The sequence below is a fragment of the Miscanthus floridulus genome, chromosome 6 (genome assembly GCF_019320115.1).
Source record: "Miscanthus floridulus cultivar M001 chromosome 6, ASM1932011v1, whole genome shotgun sequence".
NCBI lineage: Eukaryota > Viridiplantae > Streptophyta > Magnoliopsida > Poales > Poaceae > Miscanthus > Miscanthus floridulus.
In genome coordinates this window covers 78,489,291-78,507,167 of record NC_089585.1, presented here as the reverse complement: position 1 = coordinate 78,507,167, position 17,877 = coordinate 78,489,291, and the positions used below count along the sequence as shown (strand labels likewise).

Genomic DNA, 17,877 nt, shown 5'->3' with positions numbered 1-17,877 from the left:
AAATTGTATTTGGGACATGAGTCCCCTAGCTATATTCTTGAGTTTGTACTAAGCGATGTAACTGTCTTCAATTAATAAAGCCCGCGGTATGCATTATCAAAAAAAATATATGTTTTTCCCTTTCTATAAAATTTAAAATCTATAATTTATTTTCTGATGATCATAGCATCCACAATGGGGCCGTTTGGCTGGTGCAAAAACTGCACTGTTCATAGATGAAAGTTACTGTTCACGGGTGATTTCCTGTTACAGATCCCTCCAAATTCCTCCGAGTGAACGGAGCCAATATAAATTAGTTGATAGTAATATGATAATATAGTATTAAGTCCATATCAAATTAAAATACAACCTTGATATATTTTTTCCTTTCATGCAAAAAACACAAATATGTACTCATAAATATACATAAAAATTGAATTTCATATTATCCATATGCTGGTATAAGTTTCATGACTTCCTTTAAGGACCTATATAATATAAGTCTATAATTTTAATATCCAAATAAAGTTGGTAAGAAATTAGTTATCAACATGTCAAGGAGTGATAAGAAATTAGTTATCAACGTGTCAACTGATAAGTCCAGTGACGATTATAACGGAGATCTTTCTTGATATTCCACACACCCCTCATTGGGTTGGTACACACATATAGCTTGGAGATATATTTATTAGACAAAATCTGTTTAAGATCTCAGTTCATATTTTGATTAGTGGGATCATCAACTAATCGAGGTCCTAATATAATTAAGTTTTGTTTCAAATCAGAACTAATTAACAACTTAGCGGTGTTCAATTTGTTTTCCGTTTTGGCGTTTATATATAATAAGAAAAAAATAGGAAATAAGAACGGACGGTAAGAAAAAGAAAACAAAAACGTTTACCATATGAGAAAAAATAGGCAATAAGAATGCGTGGTAAGAAAAAACACACACAAAAAAGGAAAACCTAACGGGAAAGAAATCAGCAAAAATGTAGGAAATTTATGCTTTTACAACCCCTTCTAACAAAAAAAAATGGTGCCAAAAGTCTGCGACAAAAAAGTGTTTTCAAATTTAAAATTTTAGCAAATTCGGCCACGCACTCACGATTAACTAGAATAAATGCCGAGAGAGAGAGAGATATAAGAGGACGTGGGGGTGGAGACGAGGAGCCGTCCATCAAGATCAGTCTTCAAATACAGTAACGAATTTTTATAAAAAAAAAATTAACGTGTTCAAGTCGAACTGACACATGTAGAGTCCGAAAAAATTACAACAATAGCTAGACTAGAAATAACATCACATCTCATATTACAGTTTTCTTTGCATCAACATCCTCTGCAGGAGCTTCCTTGACTGGTTGCTGCACACCAGTGTCATGGGCAACTTGTTCAGAAGAAGCTTCCAAATTGGCAGGCTCACTGCCATTAACAGGAGCTGGCAAAGCTACAGAGACAGAACTGTCCAAAGATGATTCAGCCGGTTCATCCACTGTTCTTTCTGCCTCTAATGGTTCATCTACTGTTTTCTCTGCCACGATCTCAACTGATGGGCCTGAAGATTCTGCTGCAGCAGAGGTAGCCTCGTTTGTACATATGTCGGTATCGTTATTTGAAGCATCTGGATGCCGATCCATCCCTTCTGTATTTTTCAATCGCTCATCCTCAGTACAACAATTTGGCTGTTCAGTACATTCTGCTACATCTTTTACCTCCTCGGCACTACCATTTCCAAGATATACTGTTTCCATTTCATCCTCGGTGCCAATGACTTTACCATCATCAGCTTCCTCGGTCTCTAGTGAAGTCTCCTCAGAATTGGGGGATGATGAAGGAACAGAGGCAGATGAATGGTCGTCAATGCCTCTCTCTCCATCAAATGTGAACCAGTTTGAATTTGTAAAGAGGGAGCTGCTTATAAACACATAGATGCATAATCTATCAGCCATCACATAAAAACTAAGGGTGACAGAACATTTCAAGATAGCAAATTACCCGTCCTGGTCATCTCCCAGACGCAAAGAAGATATTACCACCTCAGCTGATTCATCATCAAAATACACATCCTGAAAGAGAATGGAGAAAAACAGTCCACTAAGATATGGGAGAAGTTCAACCTTTTTCTACGATAGCAAAAACAATAGAACAGGTTAATTATGTCTCTCCTTTCTACATAAAAAGCTGATTGCATCAAAATCTTTCATATTCAGGAAACTGCAGCTATCACATTGCATGTTACAACTAAAATGAGCAGGATAGCAATAAACAAGACATAGTTCGCCCTCAAGTATTACCTCATCATCTCGTTCAAGTGATCCTTGTGCCTGCATTGACAAAACCAACATGTATCACTAATATGTAGCAGTACTCTAGAATGTATACATTTAAGAGAGAATTACAAAAGCAAACATGAAATGGTTAGCATCATCATACAGCTGATTGGCCTTGCTTATATGAGATACAGGGGAACCAATCTATTCCCCTCAGGACAATGACATACATTAAAAAATAGACGCTGGGAAATAAGTATGTCAGTAGCATCAAGCTATTTACTCTAAAAGCTATCACCTCTTCAATGTCATCATTGCTGTATATCCCATAACGAAATGCCTGACTTAAGTTATTAGCAAGAGCTGCCACGTCGTAATCCCTGTCCCGGAAATCATCATCATCACTGTCCCTACCACGGTCATGTAATGATGTCGGGCGCCTGTTGCAGCAAAGCAATGTCAGCAATGTTTAGACAAGCGAAAGCAACCGATAGCAGATATAAGATACAAGAAGAAAACAGAACATACCCGCAAGCCCAATGATAAACATTCTCCACTTCATTGTGTTTGACCAACACATTTGTTTGCCATTCAATCCACTCATTATTTTCCTATTAAAACAAAAGAAATAATCGAACACTAAGCAGAAAACCACAGATATCCTAAGCCAAAAGATCTGTCAAAGGAAAGTTAACCTGTAAGTGAGCCTGGATTGTGTTGTTACTGTTGCCCAACTGAATAAGCTTATTGGCTATTCTTGTCATGTGACCAACATTTCCAATTCTTGGAGGGGTTTTCCCTTCAGAGGGAACAGTAGGCTGAGCATAGAAGACACACAAGAAGATGAAAAAGGAATTAGGTTGCTAGGATAAATTAAAGAAAGGTTACAGTGTATTGATAACTTACCCCATTAGACTCAGTCGACAAAGATGAGAGCCTTTCTGAAACAAGAATTTTACCAACAATATCACATTCATGAAGAACATGCTCAACAACTTCAGGTCTTTGACCCTCCAGGCAAGAAACAATTATATTCTCAACATGATGGTGCAAAAAGTTGTTATATGGATACCTGTGTTACAAAAAATATAAAAAGGGGGCTTTTGACAGGAGAAACAAAAGAGTTCCAAAAAATAATATCCACACTTACTCGAAGAACAAATCAATCGAGCGCTTTATTGCTGACTGCCTTATTAGCGCTTTTTCAGCAGTTTCACTTCCAATTGTAAGCAGCACAGAGATGAATTCTACAATCTGAAAAAAAAAACAAGATTAAATGCAGCTTAGCACCAAAATGAACAGAAGAAATGGCAGGCACAATAACATGGGCAAAATAAAACCAATAAAATGTCATCTAGTGGAAGACAGACTCACACTTCAACAACAACAACAACAAAGCCTTTAAGTCCCAAACAAGTTGGGGTAGGCTAGAGTTGAAACCCAGCAGAAGCAATCAAGGTTCAGGCTTCTATAACCAATAAACCAACAAACTTCATATCTGAGCAACTCATATAGAGTTAATAAAAAACATCTTTATTAATCTAGAAGAACCACTGAATGTAAACAATGAATCCACTATATTTGATTTTCCTCTGATTTTCATATTTCTTGACCAACTAATACCAATCGATAGCAAGCTAACTTACCAAGGTTAGTTGTTGGGATGCAACCAAATAAACCTTCCCAAGCAGATAGAATGCATTTCCCTTCCAACATAGCTTATGGACAATTATATGCATAACTAAAAATAGAAGAAACAACATCAATCACATTAAGCAGACATACCCAGAGCAAACTTTAAGATGCAACCGCTGAACTGCTGAACCATCATTGGTAACTGTAAATATGATTGCCTACTAAGATGTCTGAGAAAATGACCTAGGCAGCCTTTAGATGAAATGCAACTTTGTACCACTAATGGGCCTCCGCCTGGTATATGTGACGCCGGTCATAACACTATGACAGACACAGACCTTGATCATACCAGTAGCCACAGAACCCCGCATTACAAATGGCTTCTCTCACATTCATAGATGAGATGCCAGAAAAACTTCTATGACCATAAAAAATCTAATATGCACTACTGTGATTCAAAAGATACCTATCAGTAGCATGGTTCTACACACATCAGTCCATCCACATTGTAAGCTACTCTCTCCGTTCCGAACTGTAAGATGTTTTGACTTTTTTAGATACATAGCTTTGTGCTATCTAACATCCTTTCAATTGAATAAGATTATTAGCTATCTCTGAAGCTAATTTCACATGTTACAAAACATTACAACAACAACAAGGCCTTTAAGTCCCAAACAAGTTGGGGTAGGCTAGAGTTGAAACCCAGCAGAAGCAATCAAGATTCAGGCACGTGAATAGCTGTTTTCCAAGCACTCCTATCTAAGGCTAAGTCTTTGGGTATATTCCATCTTTTGAAGTCTCCTTTTATTGCCTCTACCCAAGTCAACTCCGGTCTTCCTCTGCCTCTCTTCACGTTACTATCCTAGCTTAGGATTCCACTACGCACCGGTGGGCTAAGCGATCTGCCGAAGCTGTGGGATGTCAAAATGCATCGATAGGGGAGCGTTCCGCTAACCATCTCAACCGGTGTTGGACAAGCTTTTCTTCAATTGGTGCTACCCCTAATCTATAACATATATCATTGTTCCGAACTCGATCCCTTCTTGTATGACCGCAAATCCAACGCAACATACGCATTTCCGCGACACTTATCTGTTGAACATGTCGTCTTTTCGTTGGCCAACATTCTGCACCATACAACATAGCAGGTCTAATCGCCGTCCTATAAAACTTGCCTTTTAGCTTCTGTGGTACCCTTTTGTCACATAGGACATCAGATGCTTTGTGCCACTTCATCCACCCTGCTTTGATTCTATGGCTAACATCTTCATCAATATCCCCGTCTCTCTGTAGCATTGATCCTAAATATCGAAAGGTATCCTTCCTAGGCACTACTTGACCTTCCAAACTAATATCTTCCTCCTCCCGAGTAGTAGTGCCGAAGTCATATCTTATTGTCGGTGCTTTGGAACCGGGGGTCCCTCAACCAACGAGTGAATTTGTACTGCGTGTTCCTAATCCCGGATGGTGATGCAAAGAGACACAAGGTTTATACTGGTTCGGGCAGTCGAGACCCTACGTCCAGTCTGAGAGATCGATCTTGTATTCCTTGCACCGGAGTGCTCGTGGTAGGGGGTTACAAGCTGAGTGAGAGAGGGAGCTAGCCCCAGGTCTCGGCGAGGGTGGTGCGAACTGCTTGGGACGTTGCTTCCAAGCAGCGTGGAAGTGCGTGATTCTATCGGTGTGTTTTTCCTCCTGCTGCCCCTAGAAATGGCCCTGGCTACCTCCTTTTATAGTTACAAGGAGGGAGCGAGAGATACATGAGAAGGCTACTGTTTGCTGACGTATTCCGCTCCCTGAAGCAGTATGGCGTCGTGGGAGTTCCGGTCGATGTCTAGTCGGTATGGTCTTCAGGGCTGACGACACGCTGCGCTCTTGTACTTTTGTTGACTTGGTGAAATGCCGAGGCCTGGGGGCTGCTGTAGTAGGCTGTGTCGAGACCTATCGCGCTGAGGCCGAGACCCACTGTGCTGAGGCCTGCTGTGCCGAGGCCTTTATCGGGTGGCAATGTGAGGTCTGGGCGGCCATTGCCGATAGTTGATTTGGGCGGAACAGTGCCGAACATGCGTCTACAGGATACGGTGCCCTGTATCGTCAGTAAGGGATGGTAAAAAGGCGATCTGACCGTTGTCCTGTCGTGGCATACTGCCGATCGTGGCTTTCGTAGTGAGGGCAGCTGGGTGCATTAATTGGATGCGATAGCCTGCCAGAGTGACTGTCGAGGCGGAGGTGACGAGATTGCGGGACGAGCCCAGCCTCGGGCGAGGCGGAGCATGGCCAGTTCGCCCGAGGCCCTACCGGGAGTCTCGGGCGAGGCGGAATCCGAGGCTCATCGGAGGTCTCGAGCGGGGCGGAGCGGTCGGTTCGCTGGCCCCGAGGTCACAGGAGCCCGGTTCTGACTCCCCACGTCGTGTCCGTCCTTGGTGCAGGAGTTTAGGCAGCACAGTAGCCGGTAATCCTCGCACAGTCCCGTCGTGGATGGCAGGGTGCTGACGTGCACGTCGCTGCGCTGCGCCGTCGTGTGATTTATCGGAGTGGTTGAGCGCCTCGATGGGACGTGCGGAAGTGACATGCTGGTCGTACTCGGTCTCGTGCGTCGTGGGGCTTCAGTACGGCTTGATGCAGGACATGGCGGGCGACGTGCGGGTTGCCGTGTAATGACGTCGTAGGGGGCAGCGGCTATGCCGAGGCCGAGCCATCGCGTGGGGCTCGGTGGTCATGGACCCTCAGGCTGCCGAGCCCGTGAAGCGAACTGTCGAGGTCCTTGGGGGGAGTTATTGGCCTCGGGTACTGATTCCGAGGCTACAGTAGCCCAGATGTGGCTCCCCACGCGGCATTGTCCTCGGTGCAGGAGTTGGCAGCATAGTGAGGCACGGGCGTCACGGTGGTTAGTACAGTGGCGGGCAACCCCTGCCCAGTCCTGCCTCCTGTCCCATCGGCCATTCTGCTGTACTGTGCCGGGCGTGCGGCTGTTGTCAGGGGCAGCAGTTGGCTGAGACGTCGTGACACGACGTTTTGCCAGAGGGATGGGAGAAGGAAGAGGTGGCGGAGAGCTGCCGAGCCCGCCTTGCGCGAGACAGAGGGTCGGTGGCCTGGCCGAGGCCTTTGACGGGGAATCGGCCGAGGCCCGTAGCGAGGAGGCCTCGGGCGAATCGGAGAATCGGCCGAGGCCTGCGGCGATGGGCCTCGGGCGAGTCGGAGAATCGGCCGAGGCCCCTGGAGCCTCGGGCGAGTCGGAGAATCGGCCGAGGCCAGCAGCGTTTAGCTGGTTTCGATCTTTGCGAAGTGTAAGCAGTTGCTTTTTTGGGTCTTGCTTGGGGTACCCCTTCTCACGGTATCCGACAGTAGCCCCCGAGCCTTGGGGGGAGTGGAGGCACTCCCCCTGAGGTTCTGACGAGAATTGGCTCTTGATAGTTCCTGTCGGGATGGTGTTTCGTCTTCGAGGTTTCGGTGGGTGCGCGCGAGCGCACCCGCCGGGTGTAGCCCCCGAGGCCCCGGAGGAGTGATTTCACTTCTCCAGGGGCTTTTCTCTCTTTCGAGTGGGGAGTTACATTGTGTTTGCCGGGCCCGTGGGTGCGAGTTCGGATCGCAGGGCCTCGACGATGCTGCGGGAAGAGCCCCTTAGCCTCCGCCTGGAGCGAGAGGGCCGTCAGGGGTTCACCCGACTTTTTATTCGACCCTCGTGCTTCCTTTTCGCTCGGAAGGAGGGTTTGTTTTGCCGAGACCCCTCGTGTGCGAGTCTGAGCCGCTGGGTCTCGGCAAAGTGTCGCAGGAAGAGTCCCTTAGCCTCTGCGCGGAGCAAGAGGGCCGTCAGGGATTCTCCTGATTTTTTATTCGACCCTCGCGCTTCCTTTTCGCTCGGACGGAGGGTTTGTTTTGCCGAGACCCCTCGTGTGCGAGTCTGAGCCGCTGGGCCTCGGCAAAGTGTTGCAGGAACAGTCCCTTAGCCTCTGCGCGGAGCGAGAGGGCCGTCAGGGATTCTCCTGATTTTTTATTCGACCCTCGCGCTTCCTTTTCGCTCGGAAGGAGGGTTTGTTTTGCCGAGACCCCTCGTGTGCGAGTCTGAGCCGCTGGGCCTCGGCAAAGTGTTGCAGGAAGAGTCCCTTAGCCTCTGCGCGGAGCGAGAGGGCCGTCAGGGATTCACCCGACTTTTTATTCGACCCTCGTGCTTCCTTTTCGCTCGGAAGGAGGGTTTGTTTTGCCGAGACCCCTCGTGTGCGAGTCTGAGCCGCTGGGCCTCGGCAAAGTGTTGCAGGAAGAGTCCCTTAGCCTCTGCGCGGAGCGAGAGGGCCGTCAGGGATTCTCCTGACTTTTTGTTCGACCCTCGTGCTTCCTTTTCGCTTCGGAAGGAGGGGTGGAAGATGCTACGCTACCCTCGGTGGGCGCGAGCGACGGCATTTCCGGTGAGCTGTTATCGGGTAAGTCCGAGTGGAGGCCCGTACCCCGTTCGCTGGGGGTCGGCTAGCGGTCCGGAGACGCGCTCCAAGAGTACCGGAGGGTTTCTCTAGTGGGTGCCGAGGCCGTTCGCTGGGCCTCGGTGGCTCGGTGCCTCCCTACGGTGGGATCCCATTCGGAGACTTCCCTGCCGGTCTCGGACACGACATAGGGCATGCTCATACAGGCTTGCCCGTTAGTCGTCCCTGACTCTTTTGCCCTGGGGCGGCTGTCGAAACCCCTGGGGGCCCAGCCTTCGAACCCCTGGACCGTAATGGGCTTGGGTCGCTTGTCTTTATCTCGGGTGCAGGAAGGGCCCCCGAGCCTCCGCACGGAGCGAGAGGGCGGTCAGGGGTCCTCCCGTCTTTTTGGCCCGTCCCCCGCCCGTCCTTTTCGCTCGGACGGGGGGGGGCTGTTTGCCGAGCCCACTCGTGTGCGAGCCTGAGCTGCTGGGTCTCGGCAAAGTTGCAGGAGGGCCCCCGAGTTTCTCGCGCGGAGCGAGGGAGCGGTCAGAGGTCCCCTGGCTTTTGGTTCGCCCCTCGCGTGTGAGGGTCTGACAGCCGAGCCCCCCTCGGGTGCGAGCCTAGGTCGCGGGGTCTCGGCGTCTTTTTGCAGAAGGAGCTCCCTAGCCTCCGCACGGAGCGAGAGGGCCGTCAGGAGTTCTTCCGGCTTTTTGAACGACCCTCGCGCTTCCTTTTCGCTTGGAAGGAGGGTTTGTATTGCCGAGCCCCCTCGTGTGCGAGCCCAAGTCGCTGGGATTCGGCAATGTGTCGCAGGAAGAGTCCCTTAGCCTCTGCACGGAGCAAGAGGGCCGTCAGGGATTCTCCTGACTTTTTGTTCGACCCTCGCGCTTCCTTTTCGCTCGGAAGGAGGGTTTGTATTGCCGAGCCCCCTCGTGTGCGAGCCCAAGTCGCTGGGATTCGGCAATGTGTCGCAGGAAGAGTCCCTTAGCCTCTGCACGGAGCAAGAGGGCCGTCAGGGATTCTCCTGACTTTTTGTTCGACCCTCGCGCTTCCTTTTCGCTCGGAAGGAGGGGTGGAAGATGCCACGCTACCCTCGGTGGGCGCGAGCGACGGCATTTCCGGTGAGCTGTTATCGGGTAAGTCCGAGTGGAGGCCCGTACCCCGTTCGCTGGGGGTCGGCTAGCGGTCCGGAGACGCGCTCCAAGAGTACCGGAGGGTTTCTCTAGTGGGTGCCGAGGCCGTTCGCTGGGCCTCGGCGGCTCGGTGCCTCCCTACGGTGGGATCCCATTCGGAGACTTCCCTGCCGGTCTCGGACACGACACAGGGCATCCCAAGCGTTTCGCTTGCTTGGGCCTCGGCCTCGCATAGGCTCGCCCGTAGTCGCCCCTGACTCTGTTGTCCTGGGGCGGCTGTCGAAACCCCTGAGGGCCCAGCCTTCGAACCCCTGGACCGTAACGGGCTCGGTGCCTGGTTCCTTTGTCTGAAAGGAATCGGGTGGGGGTTACCTCTCTCCCTGCGGTTAGCAACGGCAGGCGCGCCTTTTGAGGCAGTTTTTTCGGGGAGGTGAAACGGCGCCTGCTGCTGCTGCGGTTGGGCGCGACGTGGCGTCAGTCGACGGGACGTAACTGCACGCGCAATTAATGTGGAGAGAGTGGGCGGTAAGACCGGATCTGGATAACCGCGCCGGATTTCCTGGGGGAAACTTCCCCGATTTCGTCGCCCGGTGGTTTCGATTCGTCCCTGCATAAATACGCAAACAGCCTCGCCCTCTCCCTCCTTACCTTTTCCGCGTCCGTGCCGTTGCTGAGAGCACAGAGCGCCGGGGAAGAGAAGTGCGAGGGCGAGAGATCGAAAGAGAAAGGGAGAGAGATTACCGCCGTAGCAGCGTCCTCCGCCGCGCAATGGCTGGTGGTCCCGTCATCCTCCCGGCGGATCCCTGGGAGCGGTCCGACGTCACCGAGGAGAAGCTGCAGTCGCTCGTGGAGGCCGGTCTTCTTCGCCCGATCACCGACCCCGACGAGCCGGAGTGGATTGCTCCGGGGGACGAGTCGGAGCCGAGGCCGCGCGACGGTTATGTGGTGAGCTTCGTCGTCTTCCACGAGCGAGGCTTCGGGTCGCCGGCGGATAGCTTCATGCGGGCACTCCCGCACTACTATGGCGTGGAGCTGCACAATTTCAGCCCCAACTCCATCGCGCAGGCGGCCATCTTCGTCGCCGTCTGCGAGGGGTATCTGGGGATCGCTCCCCACTGGGAGTTGTGGCTCCATTTGTTCCGAGCGACGTTCACCTCCAAGCCGGGGGGGACGAGGGGGGCTCGGAAGGCGCAGAGGGCCGGCGGCTGCACCCTCCACGTGCGCCAAGACCGGCAGTCCCTCTACATCCCGGCCCAGCTGTCAACGTCCAACCGTCGTTGGTATGACGGCTGGTTCTACCTCCGCAACGACGGCGGAGGACTTCCCCCTTATACCGGGCGGGTTGTAGAGAGTCAACCGGAGAAATGGGGGTACGGCGTCATCAAGGTCGACCAGCCTAGGCTGGAACCGCTCTTGAGGGCCTTGGGGAAGCTGCGTGACTGCGGCCTTTCGGCGGCCGTGGTCGTGGCGGCCTTTCACCGCCGGAGGGTGTTGCCGCTAATGGCCCGGCGGCGGCGGCTGTTCGAGATGACGCCGAGCGACCCGGTCGCCGGTACCAAGATGTCCGCCTTCGCCCTTACCGATGACGAGACCCTGCGTCGGGTGAGGGAGGCGGTAGACGGGAAGCCGAGGCTCGATGACTTGATGCCGTTCCCGATGCGCCCGTCGCGGGGGTATGTTTCGCTGGTAAGTTGGATGTTGTCGAGGCTTCCGCGTCCTTCTTGTTTTTCGCCTTTTTGGTCTGTTGTCTTACTTCGTCGTTCTCACAGGGGATAAGAGACGTGCGAGGCTCCCCGCCGCCCGTTCCTGAGGACGCCCGGCGGCGATCCGTGAACAGGGCGCGTGCCGAGGAGGAGAAGAAGAAGAAAGATGCCCAGGAGGCGAAGCGCACGAAGAAGATCCTCGCGCGCGAACAGCTGGACGCCCGTCGCCGGCGCCAGAGGCTCGACGGTCTCCCTTTGGAGCCGTCTCCCTCGTCGTCGGTGTCGGATTCTTCGAGCGACGGCGGTGGGCGCGAGGTGGGGACGGCCTGCCTGGAACACCTCCCCGACATCAGGGAGATGGTTCCCGGGGCGCCGGCAAGGAGCCTGACGCCCCTAGGAGGAGGAGGAGGTGTCCCGGGGCCAGTGGTGGCCCGTCCCGGCGCCGAGGCCGGCACACCCGAGGCGCGGGTGTCGGAGGAGCGTGCCGTCGGCCTGATGGGTTCGACGGTGGAGGTTGAGCGGGTGACGGTGGGGGCGACCCCATTATCTCCGCGAAGGGTCGAGGAGGTGCCGGGGCCCGACGGGGACCAGCTGGCGCTGGTGGACACCGAGGCCGCGCTGCCGCCACCACCGCCGCCGTTGCAGAGGAGGCGGACGGTGTCGAAGCGGTTGCATCCCCGTTCGCGGTAAGCGTCTTTCCTGGCGGAGTCCGCTTCTTGTTTGCCCCTTGGTTGCATGCTGACCTTGGGAGTGTCTTTTCTTGCAGCCAGACGCTTCAGGTGGGAGACCCTCCCTTGGCGCCCCGTAAGGCGCTCAAGGTGAACGTTAGCTCCTCCGCCCATCAGGCAGCGGAGGCGCAGGCTGACGCGCGACGTGGCGCGGCGTCGGGTGAGGCCGTTTCGGAGGAGGCGGCTGCCCAGGAACAGGGGGCCGAGGCGGCCGCGGAGCGAGTGGAGGAGGAGGCTGCCCAGGAACAGGGGGCCGAGGCGGCCGCGAAGGAGGCTGGGGCGTCTGCTATTGCCGAGGCCACTGAGGGCGAGGCCGGAGCCCCCAAGACCTCCGACGTCAGGGCGGTGGACGCCGAGGCCATCAAGGTAGAGATGGCGGAGGCCAGAGCCCTCGGGTCCGTCGAGACCGAGGCGATGGAGGTGGAGACGGGGCAAATTTTGGCGCCGCCCCTGGTTCAGACAATTTCGTCTGATGATTCCTCCCGAGGGAAGGAGGCGGCGGACGTCGAGGCGGCCAGTACCGCGGAGCAACAAGTCCCAGATCCTGCCGAGGGGAGTTCGGCCCTCGTCCCGCTACGGCCCGAGCCCCGTGGGTGGAACTTCCCGCGTGTTTTCTGGCGGGACCAGGCTGATCCCGAGGGGGAGCCTGTGTTCGCCCTTGAGGACGTCGCCGAGGGGGGGCGTTGGGATACCCTCGAGGAGTATCGCCGATTGGCCGTGCGGTCGTTGCAGACAGCGATGACTGTCATGGAAAGGGACTTGCCTGGTGTCACTCGGGTGAGTACTTTCCCCTCTCGTGCCGCGTCGTTTTCTCCCCGAGCCTGCTCGCAGTGTTTTGACGTGTGTTTTTTGTTTTGCCTCCTTAGGAGCTCGAGACCCGATCCCTTGGGAAATCGGTGTTCCTGCGAAATGAGAGGGATATCTGGGACCAGCTCCGGCGCCAGAAGGGCTTGCTTGCCGATGCCCAGGGACTATTGTCGGCGCGGAGTGCGGAAGTGGAGGACCTCCGCCTTCGTTGTGCCGACATTCAGGCGGAGTTGGCCATGGCTAAGGAGCAGTCCGCCCCTCTGGTGGCCAAGATCAAGGAACTGGAGGAGGAGCGAGACTCCTTCAGGCTTCGGGCCCAAGAAGCGACGGCCTCTGCGAAGGCTACAGCCGGGCAGCTGGGTGCGGAGCAGAACGAGCATCAGGCGACAAAAGTCGCCCTGGCAGAGGCTACCAAGGCGGCCGAGGCCTCTCGGGTCGAGGTCTCAGCCTGGAAGGGCAAGGCCGAGGGTAAGTTCCGCTGAACCATGTTCCTCGTTCCATTTGCTCTTTTTGTCCTGGTTCGCGCTTGACTCCTGGCCCCTTGCTGCGACGTAGATCTGGAGAAAGAGGCCTCCCAGGCGGCTGAGGCCTCCGTTGCGGCGCAAGCAGCGCTGGATGTCGAGGTCCGGGAGCACGAGGCGCTGCGCAGCGCTGTCCGGTCTGCCTGCGAGGCTCTGGACGTCGAGGAGGTCCAATCAGCTAGCTCCCTTGGGAGCCGCCTCATCGCGTTGAGCGGCCACGTCCGCGAGAGACTCCGGGGGGCGTTGCACACGGGTGTCAAGCGCGCCCTGGCCGTCGTCTCCTCGCACTACGCCATCAACCTCGAGGCTGTCAGCGACGGCTACGTGTTGCCAGAAGATGACGAGGAGGCCGATGCAGAGGTCGTGAGGCTGTTGGAGGCGGCCGAGGCACCTGGCACCGCGTTGGCCAAGCTGTTCGAAGAAGAGGTGGTCCCTCCCGCACCAGCCGCCGATCCTTGAGCTTTGACCTGGGCCGAAAGGGGCCATGTAATCGGATCGAATTAGTCGCCGAATCGTGACATTTTTGTGGCCGTCGAGGCCCTTAAAGTATTTGCGTATGTGTGCTTCTTAACCGTTTTCCATTCTATTTCTAAGTTCGTGCCCTCTGTCTCGATCGCGAAGAAATCCCTCGGAACCTAAGCCGTCCTTCGGCGAAGGGTGGCGAGGGAGCTGCCGTAGCCTAGAGGCGTAGGCCGTTCTCACGACCCGGCCGGCCCTTTGGCCCCCAGACAGGCTTTTGGTCTTTGGGTTTCTTGCGAAGGTCCCGTCGGAGCGCGAGAGAGTTTGGCGTGGAAATTTTCGGAAAAACGGTTGAGAAAATGGTGTCCGGGACTTAGGGGGGTTCCCTCTTTTTAGGGGGGTTCCCCCTTTTTAGCCCCCGAGGGAGGCTCGACTTTGCAGAGGCAGAGCCGAGTCTCCCTTATTGCGTTATAGTGACGTCGAGCCCCTATCGATAGACAACCTCTCTGCAAAGAACTTCCTCGGAACCTAAGCTGTCCTTTGGGCGAAACGGTGGTGAGGGAGCTGCCGTAGCCCAGAGGCATAGGCCGTTCTCACGACTCGGCCGGCCTTTTCGCCCTTGAGACGATCTTTCGGTCCTTGGGTCCTATACAGCCGATTTGTCTATAAGGGGGTTCCTCGAAAGATTATAACAATTAAAGAACGCTTCTTTATTTATTTCGAGAAACAATGTAAACAACGTTTGGAAATTTAAGGGTAGAAACGACGTAGCTGTTCTATGTTCCAAGCGTTGGTGAAGATTTCGCCCTTCTCGTTGGCTAACTTGTAGGTCCCGGGCTTCAGTACTTGAGCGACGATATACGGTCCCTCCCAGGGTGGGGTCAGCTTGTGGCGGCCCTTGTTGCTCTGCCTCAGTCTCAGCACTAGATCGCCCACCTTCAGGTCCCGGCTTTGGACGCGCCGGGCTTGGTAGCGTCGTAGGGCTTGCTGATACCTGGCTGAGTGTAGTAGCGCGACGTCGCGGGCTTCCTCCAGTTGGTCGAGGGCGTCTTCGCGGGCAGTGCGGTTGCTTTGCTCGTTGTACGCCTGTAGCCTCGGGGAGCCGTATTCTAAGTCAGTGGGGAGGATGGCCTCGGCTCCATAGACCAGGAAGAACGGTGTGAATCCCGTGGCTCGGCTCGGGGTATTTCTTAGGCTCCAGATGACTGACGGGAGTTCGGCAAGCCATTTCTTGCCAAACTTTTTCAACTGGTTGAATATTCTTGGCTTAAGGCCTTGTAGGATCATGCCGTTGGCACGCTCTACTTGGCCATTCGTCCTTGGGTGCCCTACGGCCGCCCAAGCCACCCGAATGTGGTGGTCGTCGCAAAACGTTAGGAACTTGCGCCCGGTGAATTGTGTCCCATTGTCAGTGATGATGGTGTTAGGAACCCCGAACCTGTGGATGATATCCGTAAAGAACAGCACCGCTTGCTCGGACTTGATCTGAGTGATCGGACGAGCCTCGATCCATTTAGAGAATTTGTCGATAGCTACCAGCAGATGGGTATAGCCCCCGGGTGCCTTCTGCAGAGGCCCAACCATGTCCAGTCCCCACACAGCGAATGGCCATGTGATGGGGATGGTTTGGAGGGCTTGGGCCGGGAGGTGCGTCTGTCGAGCATAGTACTGGCATCCCTCGCAGGTGCGTACTAGCTTTGTGGCGTCGGCCACCGCTGTTGGCCAATAGAAACCTTGGCGGAAGGCGTTACCTACGAGCGTCCGAGGCGCCGCGTGGTGCCCGCAGACTCCCGCGTGTAAGTCCTGAAGTAAGAATTGGCCAGCCTCGGTGGTGATGCATCGTTGGAGAATACCAGATGGGCTGCGCCTATATAACTCGCCGTCGCAGAGGACGTAAGTCTTGGCGCGTCGCGCAAGCCGTCGGGCTTCGGTTCTGTCAGCAGGAAGCTCTCCTCGGACGAGGCGATCAAGGAGAGGGACTCGCCAGTCCGTTCCTTGGTCGGTCTTGGGAGGCTCTTCGTCAATCGCCATCGCCTCGGGCTCGGCTGGCGGGGTCTCGGCGGCAGAGGGGGCCTCGAGCCCTGCGGTGGGCTCGGCCGATGGGTCCTCTTCCGTCGCCGAGGCGTAGCCGACGGACGGCTTGTGGAGGTCTCTGGCGAAGACGTTCGGAGGGGCCGGGGTCCGTGCCGACGCCATCTTTGCCAGTTCGTCTGCGGCCTCGTTGAACTTTCGTGCAACGTGGTTGAGTTCGAGACCGTCGAACTTGTTCTCCAGACGACGTACCATCGCGCAGTACGCCTTCATTTTGGGGTCGTGGCAGCTTGACTCTTTCATCACCTGATCGACGACGAGCTGCGAATCACCCCGTACGTCGAGACGTCGTACTCCAAGTTCGATGGCGATTTGCAGGCCGTTGACGAGGGCCTCGTATTCGGCGACATTGTTGGAGGCGGCGAAGTGAAGCCGGATCATGTAGCGCATGTGTATTCCGAGGGGCGAGACCAGGAGCAGGCCCGCGCCGGCCCCAGTCTTCATCAGAGACCCGTCGAAGTACATGGTCCAGTATTCTGATTGGATTTGAACGGGTGGCAGCTGTGTGTCGGTCCACTCGGCTACAAAGTCGGCCAGGACCTGTGATTTGATCGCTTTCCGAGGCGCGAAAGACAAGGTCTCCCCCATGAGTTCGACAGCCCATTTGGCTATTCTACCCGAGGCCTCCCGGTTTTGGATTATCTCTCCCAGAGGAAAAGACGACACCACAGTTACCGGGTGGGACTCGAAGTAGTGACGCAGCTTGCGTCGAGCCAAGACTATGGCGTAAACTAACTTCTGGATGTGCGGGTAACGTGTCTTAGTCTCGGAGAGCACTTCGCTGACGAAGTAGACAGGTCGCTGGATGGGCAGAGCGTGTCCCTTCTCCTGCCTCTCGACGACTACGGCCGCGCTGACCACTTGGGTCGTCGCAGCGACGTAGAGTAAGAGGTGTTCGCCCTCGGTGGGCGGAACCAGGACGGGGGGGTTGGTGAGCAGTGCTTTGAGCCTGGCGAGGCCTTCCTCGGCCTCGGCGGTCCAAGAAAAGCGCTCGGCCTTTCTCAAAAGGCGGTACAGGGGCAGGCCTTTTTCGCCGAGGCGGGAGATGAAGCGGCTCAGGGCCGCAAGGCATCCCATGACCCTCTGCACGCCTTTTAGGTCTCGGATCGGGCCCATGTTGGTCACGGCCGAGACCTTCTCCGGGTTGGCCTCGATCCCACGTTCCGAGACTATGAATCCTAAGAGCATGCCTCGGGGGACCCCGAAGACACACTTCTCGGGGTTGAGCTTGATGTCCTTCTTTCTGAGACATGTGAAGGCAACCTCCAGGTCGCCGACGAGATCGCCGGCCTTCCTGGACTTGACTACGATGTCATCCACATAGGCCTCAACGGTTCGTCCGATATGTTCGCCAAAGACTTGGATCATGCACCGTTGGTAAGTGGCCCCTGCGTTTCTGAGGCCAAACGGCATGGTTACGTAGCAGTACATGCCGAATGGAGTGATGAAAGAAGTCGCGAGCTGGTCGGACTCTTTCATCTTGATTTGGTGGTAACCGGAATACGCATCAAGGAAGGAGAGGGTTTCGCATCCTGCAGTGGAGTCGACGATTTGGTCAATTCGTGGTAGTGGGAACGGGACTTTCGGGCATGCTTTATTTAGACCAGTGTAGTCCACGCACATCCTCCACTTGCCACTTTTCTTCCTGACTAGTACAGGGTTAGCCAACCACTCTGGATGGGATACTTCCTTGATGAACCCGGCTGCCACGAGCTTTTGTACTTCTTCGCCGATGGCCCTGCGCTTCTCCTCGTCAAACCGGCGCAGGCGCTGCTTTGCCGGCCTGGAGCCTGGCCGGATGTCTAAGGCGTGCTCGGCGACCTCCCTTGGTATGCCTGGCATGTCCGAGGGACTCCATGCGAACATATCGACGTTCGCACGGAGAAAGTCGACGAGCACGGCCTCCTATTTGCCGTCGAGGGTGGCGCTGATCTTCAGTCCTTGGCCGTCGGGGACGGCGGGGTCGACGGGGACGTGCTTGACAGCCTCCGCGGGCTCGAAGGCCCCGGCGCGCCGCTTGGCGTCGGGAACCTCGCCACCAAGCTGGACGAGATCGGCGATGAGGGTCTCGGCTTCCACGATGGCCTCGGCGTACTCGATGCACTCGACGTCGCAGTCGTATGCATGTTCGTACGTGGACTCGACGGTGATGACGCC

General features: G+C 54.8%; 1 protein-coding gene across 1 annotated transcript in view; it reads right to left on the bottom strand.

The window, feature by feature from the left end:
* Positions 1-1,158: 1,158 nt before the first annotated feature.
* Positions 1,159-17,877, bottom strand: part of LOC136456185 (uncharacterized) — a 31,556-nt gene continuing 14,837 nt past the window's right edge. The window contains exons 12-19 of the mRNA XM_066455968.1: positions 3,397-3,500; positions 3,153-3,318; positions 2,942-3,064; positions 2,775-2,857; positions 2,545-2,686; positions 2,271-2,300; positions 1,972-2,042; positions 1,159-1,887 (exon numbers count right to left, since the gene is read on the bottom strand). Of these exons, the coding sequence (XP_066312065.1) occupies positions 1,284-1,887; positions 1,972-2,042; positions 2,271-2,300; positions 2,545-2,686; positions 2,775-2,857; positions 2,942-3,064; positions 3,153-3,318; positions 3,397-3,500 (1,323 nt within the window). The 3' untranslated portion in view covers positions 1,159-1,283. The remainder of the gene's footprint in view (positions 1,888-1,971; positions 2,043-2,270; positions 2,301-2,544; positions 2,687-2,774; positions 2,858-2,941; positions 3,065-3,152; positions 3,319-3,396; positions 3,501-17,877) is intronic.